General features: G+C 45.6%; 1 protein-coding gene across 6 annotated transcripts in view; it reads left to right on the forward strand.

The window, feature by feature from the left end:
* The window catches only part of PIK3R5 (phosphoinositide-3-kinase regulatory subunit 5), a 67,613-nt gene that overhangs the window by 29,625 nt on the left and 15,805 nt on the right, over positions 1–22,183 (forward strand). For all 6 annotated transcript variants that reach the window (XM_037164966.2, XM_037164969.2, XM_037164970.2 and 3 more), the window contains exons 2-5: positions 12,045–12,160; positions 13,979–14,079; positions 16,058–16,126; positions 16,905–17,043. In XM_037164966.2, coding sequence (XP_037020861.2) covers positions 12,058–12,160; positions 13,979–14,079; positions 16,058–16,126; positions 16,905–17,043 — 412 coding nt within the window. In that variant the 5' untranslated portion in view covers positions 12,045–12,057. The remainder of the gene's footprint in view (positions 1–12,044; positions 12,161–13,978; positions 14,080–16,057; positions 16,127–16,904; positions 17,044–22,183) is intronic.

The following is a 22,183-nucleotide window of genomic DNA, read 5'->3' on the forward strand; positions in this document are numbered from 1 at the left end:
CGAGCTGGCTGCCGGAGCGCACAAAGAAGGGGCGCGGTGGGTCGCTCAGTCGCGCGCATTTACGTGCGGAGAAGCCAGTGAGAAGGGAAGCCGGCGCAGGGCAGCAGGCTCGCTCAATACCGATCGGATAAACCCCATGCGTGGAGTGACCGGAAACGCTGGGCTAGCGGAGAGGAACGCCATTGCTCCCTCTCTGACCCCGCCCCCACACACAGCGTCACAAACCAGCGACCTGGGTCGCCCCGTCCTGGTAAACAACTAAGGCTTCGCTCCGCTCACTTAACAGCGCGAACAGACCAAAAATGGCTCTAGGACAACTCAGAGCCCCAGAACCGATAGACCTAAGTGATGAAGAAATAGCCAGTCTTTCAGATGCACAGTTCAAAACACTGGTTATAAGGATCCTTACAGAACTGGTTGACTTTAGCCACAAATTAGAGAAACATATGGAAGCTAAATTAATTGAAATGAATGGGGATACAAAAGATTCCAATAGTAATGGAAAGAAAATTGGGACTCAAATCAAGGGAGAGAACCAGAAGGAAGAAAAAAATGGTCAAACAGAAAGGAATGAAGAAATAAGAATTCAGAAAAATGAGGAGAAGATTAGGAACCTCCAGGACATCTTTAAACGTTCCAACATCCGAATTATAGGGGTACCAGAAGGGGGAAAGGCACAACCACCAGTTGAAAAATTATTTGAACAAATAATAAAGGAGAATTTCCCCAAGATGGCAAAGGAAATAGACTTCCGAGAAATCCAGGAAGCTCAGAGAGTCCCAAAGAAGTTGGACTCAAGAAGGAACACACCAAGGCACATCATAATTACATTAGCCAAGATTAAAATGAAGGAGAGAATATTAGAAGCAGCAAGAGCTAAGGGGACAGTCACCTACAAAGGAGTTCCCATCAGACTGTCAGCTGATTTCTCAAAAGAGACCTTACAGGCAAGAAGGGGCTGGAAAGAGGTATTCCAAGTTATGAAATCCAAAGACCTACATCCAAGATTGCTCTATCCAGCAAAACTTTCATTTAGAATGGGAGGACAGATAAAAAAAAAGAAAAATAAAAATTATATCTAATCTTGTCTCTCAGAGATGACCAGTGTTAACATGGCAGGTGGTCATAGAGAGTTGTGTTTTTACATGTAGATACAGCTCTTTAAAAAACAGTTGGAACCATCTTAGGGTCCTTCTGGTCACAATTATGAGAAATGAGCTTGTGTTATGTAAAGAAAACAAGGAACTTAGCAAAAGGATACTGGAGCATCTCATTAAACCCACTTCTCAGCAAAACTCCAAGGAGCCGCCTCTCTCCCACCTGCCTTTGTCTCCTCTGCCTATTCTCCTGGGTTGTCGCCCTCCACTTATTCCTCCCAGGTCACCAAAACCTCCACATCACTGAGTCCAGCGGCCACTCTCCGCTCTCCTTCTGTGGATCTTGCAGCTGCGTTCCACACTCCCTCCTCAAAGCACTCTTGTCTTGAGTTTCTGTGACGTCATGTTCTCTTCTTCCTTTGTGAGTTGTAGCTTCTCAGTGTCCTTTTGCTGATTCTTCACGTGCCACCTCTTCACTCTGGGTGCCCCAGGGCTGAGCCCTGGGCACCACACTTTCTCTTCACAGAGTTCCTAGTCTCAGTGAACCCTAGACTGACCTCCCAGACTTAGAGGTGCTGTCCAGACCTCTTTATTGGGGTCAAAATGGGATATAACTACACAAAGCAGGACTTTTGTTCTCCCCTCTCATACTGTCCTCTTCCCTAATGTCCCCATCTCAGAGGGTGTGACCCACCAATCTTCATGGAAGGAAAAGACAGAAGATCAAATATGTGAAAATGTTGCCCACCCACTTAAATGCCAACTTTGGTCAGCCATGATGCAAAAGCCAGTTGCCCACCTCCTACAGAGATTTTGGCCAGAACTAAAGTCTAGATTTCCTTAATCCACTTCCCTCTGGTTTAGACATGATGTCAGTCCTGGACTCTGACCCCTCAGTATTGGTTTTTGGTTTGGGTGGTGTGCACGTCTTCCTTTGTTCTGGTTTGTCATGGGTGTATTTGGCAAGAAGTTGGAGACACTGCACCAGTGCCTGCTGTCCAAATGCCACAGCAAATAGCCCCCAGAGAGTTCTAGGCTGGGCTAAATGGAGCTCTTGAAATCAGTGTCTGTTTTATAAAAAGTTGTAAAAAAAAAATCACACCTGGCCAAGTGTCAGGAGGAACATCTGAGTTTGGTTCTTGTCCACAAACATTGATGGTTTCTTTTCTTGTTAGAGAAGTTTCTTGCACTAATAAATCATATTCATGAATGGGATATAGAATAGAGAGATTTCTCTTATTTAATTGAGCAGGAGTTTAAAGAGAAAAGGAGACAAAAGAAGATGGATATGCCTGTGTCTGAGAGCAGTTACTTATTGTTGGATGACAGAGAGGCAGTGCGGTGCTAAATGATTTTCACTTTGGGAGGGAAGAAAAGATGGTGGACGGAAGAGGTGATGGATTAGACCAGTCTGTGCCCAAGTTTTGCCACTGGTGAAGCGTCTCGAAATCACAGTGCTCTATAAGATCTTTGCCACAAACTAGGACATATTCATGCCTGTCTTGCAAACTGAAAATGATTTTGCAGAAAGGGTGCAGCCTGTAATGAATGCAATTTGCAACAACCAGTCTTTTTTCCAGATCCAGAAAAAACAAAAAGCTGCCAATATATTGAGCTGGCCAAAAAGTTCATTCATTTTTTTTCTGTAAGATGGCTCTATTCATACTTAGTTGTCTTTAACTTCATGTGAAACAATTTTGTTAGATTGTATTGTGACTGTGCATTTAAAAAAATCAAAATTGGTGAATTTTTGTGTAGCCATATTAATATTGAAGATGGAAGAAAATAAGCAACATTTTTGGCATATTACACTTCATTGTTTCAAGAAAGGTAAAAACACAACTGAAATGCAAAAAAAAAAGATTAATGTATGAAGAAGGTGCTGTGACTGATTGAACATGTTAAAAGTGGTTTGCACACTTTCATGCTGAAGATTTCTCACTGGAAGATGCCGGTCGGGTTGAAGTTGATAGTGATCAAATCACAGCATGAGTGGAGAACCATCAACAATCTACTACATAGGAGTTAGCCAACATACTCAAAATATCCAAATCAATTAAGTTATTGGTGAAAATGAAAAGTTTGTATTTTATTTTACAGATAAAACTACATGAATTTTTTGGCCAACCCAATGTTTGTAATTGGCCTTTCTTGAGTTTCTACATCTACATTCTTCTCCTTCTACCTATTATTCTGAGAACATTTGCTGGCAAACAAAACAGGCTCTGCATTTGAAAGGAGGCAAATTCAATAGTCTCCAGATTCAATAGTCTCCAGGCTACGCCCATGGTGTAGCCTAGGGGCTCATAGAGTTGGGTAGCTGCCTGGAGTTTGTACCTTAGTAAATTCTTAGTCTTTCTCTGGTTCCCCACCATTGCAGTAATTTCAGTGTGTCAATTATGGATTCTTTTAATGGACATAGAGAAGCTAACTTGCCTGGGACAGGCCAAGACAGGACATACATCACATACCAGCTAAGAGAACACTGTGCGTCAGTCTCCTTATCTTTAAGATGGGAATAAGAGCATTCTCTGCTTCATATAGATTCAATGAGTTAGTTCATAGGAAACACCTAGGACAGTGACTGGCACATAGCAAGCCCTTAATTAGCATTAGCTGCAATCATTATAGTTAGGAGACATGAAGGCAAGTTCATGCATGCTGCTTTCTCTGCAGTCCTCTTCCAGATGGTTACCCGGGTGGAAAGGAATCAGATAGTCCTAGGTTCACGTTCTGCCCAGGCCACTTGCTCATTGTGCAACCTTGAGAAAGTCTTATAAGCCACGAGGAGCTGTGCTTTCCTCATCTTTGCGTGCTCAGAGTTTTATGGGGATCTTCAGAATCAATGAGATCATGTGCTTCAAGCCCTGAGCACAGTGTCTGGCATAGAGCCAGCACTGTGTACACATCAGCATCTTTCTCCTTCCCTCTTCTGTTCCTCATCTCATTTCTTCGTCGTCTTAACCACAGCCTTGTTTTCCTGAGCATTCCCGGGCCCCTTCCTTGGTAAAGAAGAGTGTGGGCAAAGTTGGGAAGTAGCTAAAGGCTTATCTGTGCTCCCTTAGTGGTTCCCCCTGTTTTGCACACTTCTACTTCATCCTGCTCCTCCTGTCCCCACCCCATGCCATCTCCACTTACCTTTTCATACTTCCTCCCTCCCCTGGCCCTGGAGTCCATCCTCTGCCCACTGTCTGCTGTCACTGCAGTAATAGACTCATTTGTTAAGTAAATGTATGCTCGGGAATCTTACATCTTGAAAAAGAAGCTAGAACAGAGGAAGTGAGTAAGCCTAACCCATGGAGAATGAATCACCGACAATGAGAATCCAGGCTCTTTTTGTGCAAAGACATCTTCCCTGGAAATTAAAATGCAGAGGCGAAACCGCATCCTCAGTCCTTTGTCTACAAAATGGCAGAAATGATTTCCTATGAACACGTCCTAGAAAAGAACGTGGGCTTTGGGAGTCAGGCCAACTTTGGATGTGTTTCCAGCTCAGGCCATAGGAACTGTTACCCCAGGAACATGGGCAAATAAATGGCGGACTCTTCCTGGACTGTGGGGATTGTGAAAACTGTGATTATGTCATGGAGTGACTGTGATCACTAAGCAATTGCAGTGTGACATTCTTTTGAGTTCATAAAGCTATTGTAACAGTAATAACCCGCTTAGTAATAACCGAAGTCTTTTTCCACATGAACAACTAACTGTAGACCTACTTTTGGCCACATCTGTATATCTTCTTTGCAGGAATGTTTATTCAAGTCCTTTGTCCATTTTTATTATTTATTTATTTATTTTTAGAAAGGGGAAGGGAGGGAGAAAGAGAGGGAGAGAAACATCGATGGTGTGGTTGCCTCTTGCACACTCCCAACTGGGGACCTGGCCTGCAACCCAGGCATGTGCGCTGACTGGGAATCAAACTGGCAACCCTTTGGTTCACAGGCTCGTGCTCAATCCACTCGTCTACACCAGCCAGGGCTCTTTGTCCATTTTAAAATTAGGTTATTTTGTTGTTGTTGAATTTATAGGAGTTCTTTATATACCCTGGTTATTAACTGCTTATCAGATATATTTGCAAATATTTCTCCTCCTCTGTAGGTTTCCTTTTCACTTTGTTGTTCCGTTTTGCTACACAGCTTTTAATCTGGATGTGGTCCAGTTTATCTAGTTTTCTTCTGTTGCCTGTGCTTTTAGTGCCACTGACAAATCTAATGTGATGAAGCTTTTCACCTATTTTTAAGAGTTTTACAGTTAAGCTCTTTATACTTTGTGACCCATTTTTGAGTTAATTCTTTATGACATTGAATCTTCCTCTGTAACAAGATACAGAGGAAGATACGCATTTCCACTTACCTGCCTGCTTTTATGTCCCTCAACAGTCTTATTTCATTCAAATTTTGCACATTTTTAAGTTTACTTTCTCTTCTTTTGTTCTTTTTGTTGCTATTATGTATGGGGTCTTCCTCTAACACAATTTCTGGGGGGGGGTTATTTGTATAATTGAACAACATCAATTTCTATTTTTAGTATATGTGCTGCCGAAGCAAGCACAAATTTCTATTTTAATTTGTACCCAACTCCTTTACCTAACTCTGTTTTTTGTTATAGCCATTTTTTAAGTTGATTATTTTGAGTTTCCATGAACATTTTCAGGGTGAAAAAAAGCGAATTACACCAATATGATATTTGGCAAAGCTATAATTTATAGTGAGCCTCAGTGCATGACATAAGACATGTGGTCTCAGAAAGTACCTAAGCCACATACTCATCCTGTTACTAGAAATACCCCAGCTGAGCAAGAAATGAATCACTATAAACAACTAGTAAATAGGGATATAATGGCAAAAAAAACTGTAAGCAATAAAATCAAATCAAAGGTAGAGCCACTGTCCAAAGCAAGCAATTGCTGTTACCATAGTTATCACATTTTCTATAAATGTCAAAAATAAAGAGTTGCGATGTAGTGTACAAATATACAAATCAGACCTGTGTTAAAGGAAACATATTATTATACAACATTAAGATTAAAAGAAGGGCTAAAATCACTGACTCGGGTATAATTTTTAGAGTTATGTAGGAATTCTAGGTTCAGATCTTTGCTAATAAAATTTTAAATCTCAATTAAAGTGAATGATACTGTCAAAACCCCAGATTCACACAATGGACACATGAGGAAGTCAAATACCTACACAGCCCCAAAACTCCAGAAGAAATTTGTGAAAGGATCCTAAAATGAACTTTGAGGAGACAAGTGGAAGCTGCTCACTGTGGGGCGGTCGAGGCCAGCTCCCACCTAAGTCAGGGGCCATGACTCTCCCCATCTCCAGGCTCGGCTTCTCCCTGGAGATTTGCCACTTTCCCACCCGAGCAAGTCACTGCACTGCACAGAGTCTTCGTTTTTTTCTCTGCAGCACAGGAGAGCAGTACTAGTTGGTGTTTAAGGTGCCCGCCTAGTCTCACAGGCTGGCGTGTGTATACATGTATTTGTAAAATAGAAAACACTACTTTCCGAGCCTGACTAGGCATCAGAACCACCCAGGGAGGGCTTGATTTTTTGGCCCCATCTCAAAGGCATCTAGAGATGGGCAGCAGACTGGCGTATGTTAGGGAAGTACCCTGATGGTATGCAGACGGCATTTATTGAAATTCTTGCAGTGTGCTGGGGACTGGCCATTTTCCATATATGAAATCATTCTGATCAACTTTGAGCTCTTGCAGATCCCAAGAACACAGCTGGCATGTTCTGTCCTCTTAGGTGAGACCAAAGCAGTGACAGACACAAACACAAACTGGGCACCAATACCTTATTGTAACATTTGGTCAAAGGTGCCATCGAGATATTTCAGAATAGATTAACTGCTAACTTTGCAGAGATCACCATCCAAGTGAAAACACAACTTAGCTGTTTTCACAGAGAGCCCTCGGAAACCTTTCAAGAACCCCAAGAACCTCAACCCCAGTTTAGGGATATCGAATTAGGGGATTTTAAGACAGGCACCAGTCTACTGACGGGTAACTAGGAACTATGAGTATACAGGAAATAGCACCTTTAAACAAGTGTATGAAAGGCAGCAAGGCATTGGATAACCACCCGGAAAGATATATAAAGGATATGTAAGGTTTGCAACTATGAAAAGGGTCTCAGAGCCATGTGTGCCCTCCCCTCAACTTCCTCTGATGCTTACAACTCACATACCTTGGTGCAGCTATCAAAACAAGCAACAGCTGGTACCATTACTACACAATACCCTAGACTTCATTTGGATTTTAGCCACTTGCCTGCAAATGTGCCCTTTTAGTTCCAGAATCCAGGCCAGGATCCCGCATTGCATTTAGCTTTATTTTTATTTTTTGTTTAACATCGATGTGCAAGAAATACATCGATTTGTTGTCTCTCTGATGCCCCCAACCAGGGACCTACCCTGCAACCCAGGCGTTTGCCCTGACTGAGAATCAAGCTGGACACCTTTCAGCTCACAGGCCAGCATTCAATCCACCCGGCCACACCAGCCCGGCTGCATTTAGCTTTTTGTGTCTCCTCAGTCTCTTCCAATCTGTGACAGTTGCTCAGTCTTCCCTTATCTTTTGTGGCCTTGACACTGTGATGAGTACCGGTCAGTCATTTTGTAGAATTTCTTTCAGTTGGGTTTCAAATGATCTTTTCTCGTGCTCAGATTGTGATTACGTGTTTTTGGGAGCATCCCACAGAAGTGATGTCCTGTCCCTCGTAGACCATCGCATCCGGGGATGCGTCATGATGTTGACCTGTCTTCTTAGTGGTGATACTGACTTTGATCGTGATGTTTAGGTGGTGCTGGGTTTCTCTACTCTGAAATTATTACTTTCCCTTTATAATTGATCCATTATTTGGGGGGGAAGTACTCTGAGATTATGCAAATATTCTGTATCTGCTCAGATTTTCACCTGTACATTTTAGCATTCATTGGTGGCTCTTGCCTGCAAAACTATTACCGTGGTGCTTGCCTGATGGTGATTTTATATTTCTCTCATCCCTCCCATATTTATTAATTGGACTTCCTTTGTAAAGGAGACCTGTTCCCTCTCCTCTGTTTATTTTATTTTGTTTTATTATTTATAAGAATAATGTAGACTTTTCATTATTTGTTTTGTTTGACACTCCTCCTCCTTTTGCAAATATTGACTTATTTCCTGGCACAACAGGGTGCTCCAGGTTTGTCGTGTACAGTTCCTGCCCCGGGGCTAGAATCGGCCATTTCTCTAGGGAGCTCTGGTTCCTTTGATTAGAGAGTGCTATTTATAAACCAGGCTCCGGGCACTGGGTGTGCTCATCGGTACTGGGACGTTGTTGCTTCTAGGCTGTCTCAGCAGACAGAGCTAGAAAATATGTGCATGCATGTTAATCAAAGCCTGTACACATTTTTACTTCCATATACATCCATCTGTATATACATTAAAAACCATGAGTTCACACTCATTTCTCCAGTTCCAGTCTAATACCATGAGATGGGTTCATTCTAGGTTTCCCCTTTTTCCTTATTTGTGACTTCTTTCTCCAACAGTGAGAAACTGGCTCTCATCATCTGGGACAGATTTGCTTTTTCATTTCATGCTAGCACCCACATGAAGAAGTTTCAGGATTTTTGTGCGGCCCACGTCCCTGTGAAAACAGTATTTGTGTATAGTTTTATTTTCTTTAGCCTTATAGTGTCCGGTCAAAACGATATTTTCCAAAGTTACTCAGGTTAGTTCCTTCACTCCCCACCCCTTCCAGTGCGGTTACGTTATTTCTAACACAGATAGGTGACTTTGTCGCTGTTGTATTCCATCGTGTGCCCTCCCCCACGTCCTGTTTCGTTCCCGTTGGTTACGTCGTTGGGGGCATGCAGAGCACTGCTGTGGGCCTGCCAGTCCGAACAGTGCGTGAAGGACCCCCCAGGGAGGGGGGACCCTCCCCGCCCACTGCCAGCCCTCTGCCCTTTTCTTTCCACCCCTTTCTCACCCCAGTCTTTAGATTCTGGTATATACTTCTGGTATTGGAAATTAGAATTTTTAAAATCAGGTCTCACAAGAGATTCTGCCCTCAGCAGTTATGAGGGAGGACTGGGGGCAGGAAGGGATGTCAAGCCCCAGGGGACAGAAGGAAGGGGGAGAGGGAGGAGTGATCTGGGACTTAAGCAGATGGGGTCAGACAGGCCTTGGCGTCTCTGTCTCATGCCCACCTGTAGGACGACGGCTTCAGAACACGGGCCTGTTCAGAACTGCAAGGGAGCAGAACAGGGTGCCCGCCAGAGCCCGGAGGACCATGCTTCCCTCCCTAAGAGTTGGGGCCCTCCACTGTTTGAGACGTTCCCCGAGGAAAGAGGCCCTCTTCCCTGCCGTGCAGGCTGCCTCAGGAAGCTGGGCCCAGGCGCACGCTGGCCCTCTGACTGGTCTGGCACTTTAGAAAAGATGACCCCTGGTTTGCATGGCCCTGTCCTGCTCAGGATCCCCAGTAAAGACTCATCCTTACTGGCTCGGAAGAGGAACTTGGAGGTGGGGGCCAGTGCCATTGCTGGGTGTTTCAACACTACCCCACCGCCACTTGGGGGCATTCCCATTCCAGCAGCCACTGGAGCTTCACAACAGGAGCTCCTTTTGGCTGGGTGGAGAGCAGGGACGCGAATGGAGTGCCAGGGGAAGCCAGGCCTTGCTTGCTAACCCTTTGAAAAAAGGCATCATCCCTCTGGAAAGAGGGATGCCACTCTCTTCCCCCTTCATCTCTGCCCCAAAGCCACTGGGGTTCTGCTGACAAGTCACAAGAAATGGCTGATGACTGACTCATAAGACAGAAATGAGAGTGCCAGGGGACCAGGCAGGGAGCTGGGTTCACCCCCAGGGCAGCTCTGCTGGGCATCCCAGCTCAGCCCCCTGCGCCTTGGGCAGGTCCTGCCTCTGAGAGGAGCTGGGGCAAGCTCCAGCTGGCCTCTGACACCAGGGAGGCCGGCATGCCGGGAGCTCTGCCAGTGCCCGTCCATGGAGATGGCCTTGGTGCCCTCCCGTGAACAGCTGGGGACACTGAGGCCAGGAGATGGGAAGGTCCCAGGCACCTGGAGAAGGAGAGAAGCACGGGCTAGCAGGCATTGCAGGGATGCGGGAGCAGCCTTTCACCTCCTGCAGAACGCTATGTGCCAGCCCCTGAGGATGGCGGTGAGGCAGACGGGGGCCTTGGCTGAGAGTTCATTTGCATCTGGTGTTGGTATCAGTTACAGTGACACAACAGAGCAGGGTGACTCATTTTTACCTCATGATACAATGGACTTGGCCACTGCAGCAGGGCTGGGCAGAGGGCGCCCTTAAAACCCAGTTCCCCTGGGAAGGCCCAGAGGTCTCCAGTGTCTCTAGTCTGAGACCCCATGGGCCACTGTGATCACCGCCCAGGCCAGCCAAGAATGCCGCTGCTGTGAGCCCTGGCCCTCAGTTTGGAGGGCGGCAGCAGTGTAGACAGACATGGTGGCCTCGGGATTTCCAGCCACTGGGAGTGTGGGTCACTTAAAGCAAGATCATGTCATAGTTAACTGAGGCTTCACTTGTGAGGTAGAAGCATGGATGGGTTATATTTTTCTACTAGTAACTGCATTTGATGGAGTGGGAGTGGTCAAGAGCCAGACCTCCTGGGTTCCTCTCCCGGCTTTGCCACCTCCCAGCTGTGTAACCTTGGGTCTGTGGTTTAACATCTCCGTACCACAGATTTTCCAGCTCTTCATCCTGCCCCCACTTCCAAAAGTGGTCCAGCCTTCAGGCCTCTACTGCTAAGCTCCCCTTACCTTGCTGGGGGCTCCCCAGGGTGAAGAAGTATCAACAAAGCAACTCAAGTCCAGCTTTTGTTCCTAGTATCCACCCCCGCACCTCCACATGTGCGCATGGCGCTCACAGCTTTGCCTTGGCCAGCAGTGGGCTTGCCAGCTGCCCCTCTGCCCCTCCTCTCATGGGGAGCACAGGAGGAGGTGTGCTGGCCTCACGGGAGTGAACCGAGAGCCGAACGGCAGCACCGACACCTCGGAGTCAGAATACCGGATTCTCTTAAGGCCCCTCTGAGCTGGCTGACCACCTCCCTCTCTCCCCAGTGTTCTTGTACTGACAGGGGCGGGGGTGGGCGGGCAGCCATGCTGGCGCTGGACTGACGCCCAGCCAGCCCCCCAGTGTGGTTGCTGGCTGTGTCCCTGACACTCACTGTGACTCCTGAGCTTCAGCGTACAGGTCATCAGGCACTGTTTGTCCTCAGATTTGGGCCTTGACCCTGGCTTGTGCTACTCGGTACCCTTGCCTGGAGACACCTGCGTTGATCCCCCAGATTGGCCCCATTCCCAGGCAGCCCCTCTTCCTCTCTGGGTCTCTGCCTCCCCATCTGTAAAATGAGGGCCTTGCAGGGGGTGGCCTCCGATCTCCCTCCAAAAACCTGCCCTGAGGGAAGGAAATAAAACGCATCTAAGGGAAGAAGGCCTGTGGAGTTGAAGATCTGCGGAAGGCATCTGGGCCAGCTAGCCCTTATGTCCCACACTTGGGGGGTGCAGGCCTAGAAATTCAGAAAAAGCCCCTGGAGCAATTCTGAGTTTTCCCTTGAAGTCCTCCCGGCCTGGCCTACTGGGGGTCTGGCCACGTCCAGAGCACTCCCCAGGCTCTTGGAGACACTCACCACTGCCAGGGGCCAGGTACCTCTCCACTCCTGTCCCTGACCCCTTGCTTCCTATAGCATCGTGCTATTGGGCTGCAGGAGCACCCCCTGCCACCCAGAGCAGCGCCTCCAGGGGCCATGCCAGCGCTGGAGGCAGCAGTAACCCCCTCATGGTGTGCCCACAGCACCCAAGCAATAGCAAGGCTGAGAGCACTGGGCTGTGAGTGCCCACTGTATGTGCCATCTGCCCTCTGGACCATGTGCTCTTCACACCTGGGGGCTTCCAGGATGACCAAAGTCTGTCTCCCGCACAGGCGATGACTCAGGATGCAGCCAGGAGCTACGACGTGCACAGAGGACCGCATCCAGCATGCCCTGGAGCGCTGCTTGCATGGACTCAGCCTCACCCGTCGCTCTACCTCTTGGTCAGGTAGGTCTGAGAGAACAATGCAGTGCTCTTAAAAGCCCAAGGAAGCCTCAAGAGCTGCAAGGAGTACTGGACAAGCCTTGGAACCTGGCAGGTTCTGGTTCCAACTCTGTGTGACTTGAGCACAGTCCTTGACTGGACCTCACCTGGGCAGGTGCCTGGCTCAGTAGCTGGTGGAGAGCAGGCCCTTGGTTGGCAGCAGCTTCTCCTTTTTCCCATGCTGTCTTCCTCGTCCTTCTTGGGTCTGTATCGTGCTTCCTTAGCATATGCTAGAAGCATAGTAGTTATTGAATCTGCTGTAGATATTGAATAGTAGTTATTGAATCAACCACAATGGCTGATTCCAAAAGAGCAACTGTGAATTCACAGACAGCTGTCCCTAGAATTCTGTTTACTTGGCTTCTAGTCCCTTTCACAGCCCCCTTGTCCTGTTCCCCACAGAGCAAGGGACAATCTTAGCAGAGCTCTGGGCAGCAGGGGGTCTCCATGGTCCATGCTTGCCCAGGACTGAGGAAAGGAGGTGACTAAAGTCTGGTGACTAGTTGCAGTAATTCCTTATGCTTATAAAGATTTTTTCTATCCCATATCTCACTAGCCTCCCTAACCACCTCGTGAGAGAGGTACCTACTGCTCCTTGAACATACATGCTTCCTTCCTACCTCAGGACCTTTGCACTTGCTGCCTGGAATTCTTCCCTTGGAACCATGCACAGCTGGCTCTTTCTTATCCAGGCCTCAGTTCAAAAGTCACCTCCTCTGAGAGACTTTCCTTGGCCTTTGGCTTTACACAGCTCTGGACTAAAAGTCTGTCTCGGTGGCTGTGTAAACTCGTGTGAATCACTGAACCCCTCAGGACCTCACCTGCCTTGTCTGTAGAAAGAGAATAATAACAACAGGAACCAGCTTCCTGAAGGGAGGATGGGAGACTCAGTGGAGGTGGTGTATGTGAAGGCTGAGCACATTGAAGAAGCATTTCTCTTCTTGCCTTCTACCCAGATTTCGGTGGAGCTTAAGCTTACAGAATTGAGAGGGCCATCATTAGGTAAACTGATGCAAAGTATCTGACTTTTACAATTTTGCAAAAACCTGTGACCACATGAGACACATGGGGAGGAGCCTCCTGGACTTTGGGAGCCTCCATGCGCAGCAGGGGCCTGTGGCTCCACAACACTCAAGACCGGGCCACTTCTGCCCCTGCCGCTGTCATTCCCACTACACACAGACACTCACACATGCTCAGAGATCTCTGTGACCACCCCTTTAGTTTTTAGGGGTTTGCCCTTGCTGACTTCAGAAAAAAAGGCACTGGCAAAATAAGAAAGTCGGGGGAAGTCAGAGTGACAAAACGTTCATTGTAGCTTTCAAAACGTGAGTGAACATAGCTTCCCCTTCCTGGGCTGCATCCCAGGCAGGCCCGGGAAGTCCCGCAGCTGCCACAGCCTCAGCTTTGTGTTGGCTGGGGGTGAGGTTGCCCTGGCTCTTCTCCTTGGTCTCCCAGCAGTCTCCGCCTCTGCCCTCTTGCCTGCATCTCGGATGTTCCAGCACCTACTGTGGGAACCACGGCCAGGGTGCTCTCCAGAGACACGGGGACCAGAATCATGGCAGGTCATTGGCCTCTGAAGGGGATCCCAGCCTTTTTTAGTGTCTCTTGAGCTTCCAGGAATAAGAAACTTGTCACTACTTCTTAATGGGTCATGATAGGGTTGAGTGTTGATCCAGAATTTTCTGAGACTCTTCCTTCACAAAGGGACGCTCCAGTGCGGCCCCAGAGGCCCCCACCGCTCCCCACCCCCAGAGTAACCACTGGCCTCTCCCTTTGCAGCCGGGCTGTGTCTGAACTGCTGGAGCCTACAGGAGCTGGTCAGCAGGGACCCGGGTCACTTTCTCATCCTCCTGGAACAGATCCTGCAGAAAACCCGAGAGGTGAGGGCAGAGCTGGGACCGGCCTCGCGGAGTCAAGACAGAGGTCCTCACAGAGTGCCAGTTCTGGGGTGCCTGGGCCCCCAAGGGGCCGCGTACAGGCTCTGGGCCCCTGCGAGCTCTCTGTTTCAGCTGTGCTTGCAAATTTCAGGTTTCTGGGAGGGGATGTGGTCCTCTCATTGAGAACATGTGGTACGTCAACCAGCATCCTGGAAGCTGCTTTTTAAGACAGACATTGCTTATATGTCAAGGTATTGACCAGAAAGGACAGAGTAAGACTTACTGAGTTTCTTTCCTCAAAAAGATCCATAAAAACAAAGACACAGAGAGAAAACTTATTAGAGAGGTAAACTGAGACTTCCTCTAACTGTTCAGCAAATAGGCTTTTATGTCCGAGTGGAACAGTGTGCTGAGTGGGGCTAGGCTTCCAGAACAGCTGTGAGTCCTTAACGATGATTCTGGCCTCTTATAACTGAGTTGTAACATATTTGACTTTCCCAGTTAGCTGACCCTTTACCTCTCAGAAGAAAGTGTTGGTTTATCAAGACACCCGAGACCCCAGTTCTAGTGCCACCCTTGCCCAGTGCCTTTAGGAGAGCTGAACCACCGCTGGGAGAGAGTAGAGCAGACCCGCGGTCTCCTCGGGATAAAGGAAGGGAGGACTTTAAGTGTGAGCCCGGCGAGGTCAGCAGACACAGCAGAAATGGAGGTTTTCCCTGCGTCTCTGGCCCCTGAGTTCTGAGGTGGGCTGGGAGACCCAAGAATTCTAATCACGTGTGTACAGGTGCAGACACAGGGTGGGGAGTGAGCTCTGCCAAAGAGACAATGCACAAAAGAATAACTAGAGCTTGTAAACATATATGGGAAAATGTTGCCCCAGTGGTAATAAAATAAATGCAAATTTAAACCATATTGAGACAGACTTTGCCTAGCAAATTAGCAAAAAATTGTGAGCAATGCAGAGAAGAATATAGTGAAACTGATCTGATACTTTCTTACATGGAAGATATTAAAAATGGCGAAATCCTATGGAAGGCACTTAGTATGTTTCAAAGATCATAAATATTTGATAATCTTGATTGATTGATTCCACTTCTTGAGCTCTATCCTACATAAGTTGTTCAAATCATAGAAAAAGAAATTTTCTCAGAGGTTTTTATTGCAAAAGTAATTACAGTAAGTAGCAAGAAATAATCTCAAATATCTAAAATGAAACTAATAAATTATGGAAGTCTACCAGAAGGAATATTATGCAGCTAATAAAAATAATAGGTATTATCCAAAGATATTAACACAATTTAGTATATAATAAAAATTACATCAGTAATATTTATTAAATGGTTTAGGGGAAACTGATTAAATATTTGGAAAAATACAGAGTGAGAATCCTAATTCATACCATATAGCAGATGCAATTAGAGGTGTATTAAAGGTTTAAACTTAAGAAAATAAAGCTTAAAAGAAAAGAAGAAAATATGTAATAAGAGTATTCATGCGATCCTTGCACAACAAACCAGAAATCCATGAAGGAAAAAAATAGCACCTATAATTTACAGACATCCAATAAGTCCATAACTTTAAAAGACAAACAACAGACTGGAAAACATATTTATAATATAAATAATGGGTAAATGTACAACCAGGAGGGGAGCAAAAGGTGGTCTTAGAGACCAAGTGACAGAACAGAAATTCTTTTGTAACATTGTACGTAAAAGACATTAAGAGTACAAATGCACACACAACGGTTACAGCTCTGCAGAGGGAAAAGAGAGATGGTGTAAGAAGAAGCGTGTCGAAACATTAGCTGTGGTTGAGTTTGGAAGTGGGGCATTGTGAGTGGTTTTTTTTCCTAACTTCTATTTTCCAGATTTTTGTCTTGTGGTTACATTGCTTTTCACTTAAAAAAGAATAGAACAAGATAGCGCTGTTCTGTTCTGCACCCCGTGAAGGAGCCTCACCCCTTCTCCTGTCATCTCCACAGGTCCAAGAGAAGGGGACCTATGACCTGCTCCCCCCGCTGGCCCTGCTCTTCTACTCCACTGTCCTCTGCGTAAGTTCCGGGCTGCGCCAGCTGGGGCAGCTGGGGGAGGAGACAGAAGAACAACTTACCTGGGGCAGGCACAGCCTCCCAACTCTGGGGATAAACACTGAGAGGGGAACTTTCCAGCGGTGACACTTGAGATGCCTGTCCACCTTCTGATGGCTTCAGGCTGGCCAGGCCATCTTCAGAGGTCCCGGTAACTCCATGCGGAGGCCACTGTGCCCGGCATGTCGGGCACTCACGGAGGAGCTGCTGCCGCAGCCCATTCGCAGGCTGTGAGAGAGGCCCTGTTAAGGAGATTTTATGTCCACCTCTTTTTGTACCCCAATGGTCAATTTTACCCGATGTCATGACTGCGTGTTCTCCAGACCTGTGGCATCAAATGAGCCCACGTACATTGAGTCAGTCACTTCAAAGAATAACATTTCCCCCTAGTAAGGGTAAGTGTGGTTGAGGCATTGAAGACCACTCCCCAAAAGAGAGGCAGCAACAGTGCCGTTTCAGATGACCTCCTGCTCTTCAGAGAGCTGCCCTTATGGACCAGGTTACCCTTAGAGAGCACAACGCCCTTTCAGTAGAGACATCCCTCAGTGCCGTCTCGCCCTCGTGTCACGCATTCCCTGTGGGTTATTCCCTGTTCTTCCTGACCTTGTCCTTGGACATACTGCTGCCAGGAAATGTGTGCCCTTTGTGGAACATTCCAGAAAAGTGGCAGGTTCTACTGTGGAATAGCAGTGATCTTTCTCTCACCCAGACTTCTCTGCTTGCCACTCTCCCTCCACTCCAGACCCCACACTTCCCACCAGACTCAGATCTCCTTCTGAAAGCAGCCGAAACCTACCACCGATTCCTGACCTGGCCTGTCCCTTACTGCAGCATCAGCCAGGAGCTGCTCACCTTCATCGATGCTGAACTCAAGGCCCCAGGTAGGTGCTGAGTCAGCTACACGTGGACCAGGGATCATGCAGTCAGGAGGTCTTTGGAAACAGTTCTTCGGCTATGAGCCTCCTTGCCTGTCATCCTTCAACTCATCTCTGCCCATGTTTCAAAACGCCGGCACCCCTTCTTCCCAGTGCTGCGTGTACTGTATGTGTACCAGTGCCGGATGTCTGGATGCAGGGGACACGAGTTGTCAGTGAAGGAGGAATTCTTAGGGGAAGCTGAGCAGGGGTTCAGGGCAAGGAGTCCCCACCATGTGGCTGGAGCCTCTGCTCTGGTTATCCAAGTGGTCTCTGAGGCTACCCTCGTTGGTTCTCTTTGCCTCAGGAGCAAATGGGGAAATGTGTGTGTGGGTAGATTCAGTTCTGGCCATGGAGGGTGGCTGCCGTTAGGAGTGGACAGGTCGATGGTTGATGGGCGCCTTGACAAGTGTGGAAAAGGGCCTGACATTCACTTTTCATGTGTGGGGTCTGCAAGTAGGAATTCTTGAGAAATTGTAGGTGCTATGATACATAAGAAAAAGAGGTCGAAGAACACTATCGCAGAGCAAGAGAAAACAGAGTCAAGTATGATTTACTGAGAGGTACCCTGATATGAGAGTGATTTGTCAAGCACCTCAGTAGCTTAAAGTCAATAAGTAACTGAAAAGGTGCCTCTAAAACACTCGATAAAATTCCACATCCATTTCTGATATTTGAAACTCCTCTGATATGTGGAAACTATTAATATATGGAAGAGTTCTTAATAAGGTAACAGCCCGCAGTGAAATACTAGAGACATTTCCATTTAACTCAATAACTTCCTCTTCATGCTTATAAATATTTTGCCTATGCAAAAAAAAAGAATATTTCCTTTTCCAGAGAAAATGAAATTTTAATATCTAGAAATGGAACCACTGCTTATTTGTTGAGACTAAGAGCATCACACAGAGACTGTCGGACTCATGAGTAAGTAGCCAAGAGCTTTGCCAAATAAGGGACTTAGCCAGAAGACATATGAAAAAAACAATTTACAGTAGCAACTAAAAATACAAAGTGAATAAAATAAATGTGACTAACCTACATAGAGAAAACAAATTTAACTGAAGGATAAATAATTTAAGACATGTTACTAGATTGAATCAATGTTAAAATAATATCAGGTGTTATGAAAATAAATGTTACCATAATCAAAAGAGCAACAGCATCTTTTAAAATTTAACAAAATAGATAAAGCTTATCTGAAAGAAGCAGTACTCTATGAGAGTATTTATCTATGCATTTATTATATATTTAGGTATTCTTTTTTAAAATATATTTTATTGATTATGCCATTACAGTTGTTCTATTTCCCCCCTTCATTCCCCTCCACCCTGCACACTCCCTCCCCCACTGTTCCCCCCTTTTAGTTTATGACCACGTCTCAAGTTATTTAGATTCTATATTTCCCATACTATTCTTGCCCTCCCCCTATCTATTTTCTACCTACTGTCTATGCTACTTATTTTCTGTACCTTCTCCCCCCTTCTCCTCCTCCCACTCCCCTGTTGCTAATCCTCCATGTGATCTTCATTTCTATGTTTCCACTCCTGATCTAGCTGTCCTTTTAGTTTGCTTTTGTATTAGGTGTGGTTGTTAATAACTGTGAGTTTGCTGTCCTTTCACTGTTCATATTTTTTCTCTTCTTTTTCTTAGATAAGTCCCTTTAACATTTCATATAATAAGGGCTTGGTGATGATGAACTCCTTGAATATGATCTTATCTGAGAAGCACTTTATCTGTCCTTCCATTCTAAATGAAAACTTTGCTGGATAGAGCAATCTTGGATGGAGGTCTTTGGATTTCATGACTTGGAATACCTCTTTCCAGCCCCTTCTTGCCTGCAAGGTCTCTTTTGAGAAATCCTCTGACAGTCTGATGGGAACTCCTTTGTAGGTGACTGTCCCCTTATCTCTTGCTGCTTCTAGGATTCTCTCCTTCATTTTAATCTCAGCTAATATAATGATGATGTGCCTTGGTGTGTTCCTTCTTGGGTCCAACTTCTTTGGGACTCTCTGAGCTTCCTGGATTTCCTGGAAGTTTATTTCCTTTGCCAGATTGGGGAAATTCTCCTTTATTATTTGTTCAAATAAGTTTTCCACTCGTGGCTATTCCTCTTCCCCTTGTGGTACCCCTATAATTCGGATGTTGGAGTGTTTAAAGATGTCCTGAAGGTTCCTAAGCCTCTTGTCATTTTTTTTGAATTCTTGTTTCTTCATATTTTTCTGTTTGGTCATTTTTTTCCTTCCTTCTGGTCCACTCCCTTGATGTGAGTTTCAGCTTCCTTTCCATCACTATTGGTTTCCTGTGCAATTCCCTTCATTTCAATTAGTTTAGCCTTCATTTGTTCCTCTAATTTGTGACTAAAATCAACCAGTCTTTGAGCATCCTGATCACCAGTGTTTTGAACTGTGCATCTGAAAGTTTGGCTGTTTCTTGGTTGCTTAGAGTTATGGGCTCTGTGGCTTTGAATACTTCTTGAGCCATGTTTTGGTCTGTTTGCGCCTGTTACGTATGAGGAGCAAAGCCTTAGGTGTTCACCAGGGCGGGGCTGCCCAGGTTGCTGGGTTGTGACACTGTATGTGGAGCAGGGTCAAAGAGGGGCAATAGCGCCTCTGCTGCCTCCTGCCACTGGGGCCTGCCTGGTCTGTCTCAAAGCTCGCTCCTTTGCCTGGTCTGTCTGCGCATGAATGTGTGACCCCAGTCAGCCTGTTGCCTTGCACCCTCACTGGGTCCGCCTGTTGCTACCCCAAACCTGGGATCCACCCATGGCTGCCTGCATACCTCCGTCCGGGGATCTTTCCTGCCTGACCCTCCCCCCCTCTGCTGCTGGCTCTGCCCCTGGCTCCCCCCCTCTTACAGGTCTGGCTGAATGGTTTGTTGTGGTCAGACTTCCATACAGTTCAATTTTCTGTGTTTTGGCTGCGTTTTTTGTTACTAAAACTTTGTTGTCTTTAAACTTGGTTGTGCGAGAAGGCACAGTGTTTCCACCTACACCTCCATCTTGGCGGAAGTCCTATTTAGGTATTCTTAAAGAAGAATACGTATGAATGTTTCCTTACTAGGTCTTTGAAGGTATTCTAAGGCTATATATAGTTATTAAAATTATCCATTATTGGCAAAAGAATATGTAAATTAATGGAATAAAATATAATAACTAGAAATAAATCAAATACTTAAAAAATTATTATATAACGAAGTGGCATCCTCAAACGAGTCATGAAAAAATTGATTATTTAGTAAATGGTATCAGGATAATTGAGAGGTCATAAAAAATGAGTTAGAATTTTATTTCCAAAAAACAAAATTGTGTTTTATAAAATAATTTACAGTAGGATTAAAGGCTTAAGTGTAGAAAAGAAGAGCATAAAAGTAACAGAAAAAAAATAGGTTATAGGAGCCTAGAATAGAGGTAGAGTATCCCTTCAAGGCAAAAATTATAAAAGAAAAGGCAAACAGATAAGAGAGCATAAAATTTAAAGCTTTTTATATGGCAAATCCCACTCTAAATGAAGGGTAAATGACTAAGAAAAATATTTTCAATAAAAATTAATAGTATTCTAACCCATAAAGAGTTCTTTTGAGTTGATTAAAACTAAGCAAATAGCCCTGGCCAGTGTGGCTCAGTTGGTTGGAGGTCGTCTGGTAGACCAAAAGGTTAAGGTTTCAATTCCCACTCAGGACATATACCTAAGTTGCAGGTTTGATCCCTGGTCAGGGCACGTATAAGAAGGTAACCAGGTGATGTTTCTATTTCTTTCTTCCTCCCTTCCTCTCTCTAAGAAAAGCAATGAAAAAAATGTCTTCTGGGGAGCATAAAAAAATAAACAAATATGCTAATGAAAATATGAATAAAGAACATGATTTAAGTACATCAACAAGAATCAAACAGCCAAGGAATACCCCCAAAACAATTGCCCTTACTAGTAATACAGAAAATGCAAAACTTAACAGTGAGACATCATTTTCCCCTATCAAATTGGCAAAGAAAAGAAAACAAGTACCAGTATTGTTCAGGAAAAGGGGGCTACATTCTCTAAAACATTAAAAAGAATATCCTTTCGCCCAGCAGTTCCATTCTTAGAAATTTGAGCAGTTATGGCTATGCAAAGATTGTCCCACAAGGATATTCATCAATGTGTTCTTTCTAATAACAAACCAAGTTCAATAAGCCTAAATACTGAATTAGGTTGAGTATACTGTAGCAAATTATTTGGCAAAATGCTAGTCTATTATTAAAAGTGACAGAAATATAATTACTGAGATCAAAAAATGTTTGGTAACTTGAGTTTTTAAAAAAGCAGGCCCCCAAATTTTATGCATGTTGTAATCCCATTTTTCCTTTTAAATCCATATGTACACCAGGCCCTATTTAGCACTGACAGTGTTTAATTCTCCTTGTACACATCAAACACACACAGAAGTAGCAAGTCTTATTCCCCAACAATTTGTGAGAAAGCTCAGGGCTGAAGCTCTGTCTTTAAATGCCTTCGAGGGTTCATGCCTTCCTTCCCCAGCCAACCATCTGCCCCATCTGCCCCCAGCCAGGTAGCTGCGTGTGCCAGAGCAGAGCAGAGCAGAGCAGAGACACGCCTACTGATTACATGGACCTCACCTCATGGAGAGACTTGGGTGCAAGAATTAAGAAATCAGGAAGCCCCTGAAGAGAAGGTGTCAAACTAGGAAAGGTGCTTGTGCACATGATGAATCGAGAAACTGCCAGCCGAACTTTTCAAGGCACCCTAAGTGAGCAAATGAGTTTAAGGCTAATCTCATTCCCACTGTCCCCCCAAATCAAGTGGATCAAATCATCCTCCCTGCTGTTCCCCCGAAACAAGTGGATCTAGATCACTTCTGGGTTGACCAGAATTCCTTTAATAAGAATGCAGTCTTCTTCCTGTTTATAATTTAGACAGAAGAGATTTAAATGCAAGTGCCAGACAGGGCCTTCGGTCTATACCAGACATTTCAATTACTCTTCCTTACTTTGAAATGGAGAAGGGAGATACGCTGGGCTGGGGGCAGGCTGTCACCTGCATGTGGGGAGCCTGCTTCCCAGTTTCAAGTGGGACCAGCTGGCTCTCCCGCGCTGCATGCACTCTGCCGGAGT

Source organism: Artibeus jamaicensis, unplaced genomic scaffold (assembly GCF_021234435.1).
Source record: "Artibeus jamaicensis isolate MK-2021 breed Jamaican fruit bat unplaced genomic scaffold, CSHL_Jam_final contig_781, whole genome shotgun sequence".
Lineage (NCBI taxonomy): Eukaryota > Metazoa > Chordata > Mammalia > Chiroptera > Phyllostomidae > Artibeus > Artibeus jamaicensis.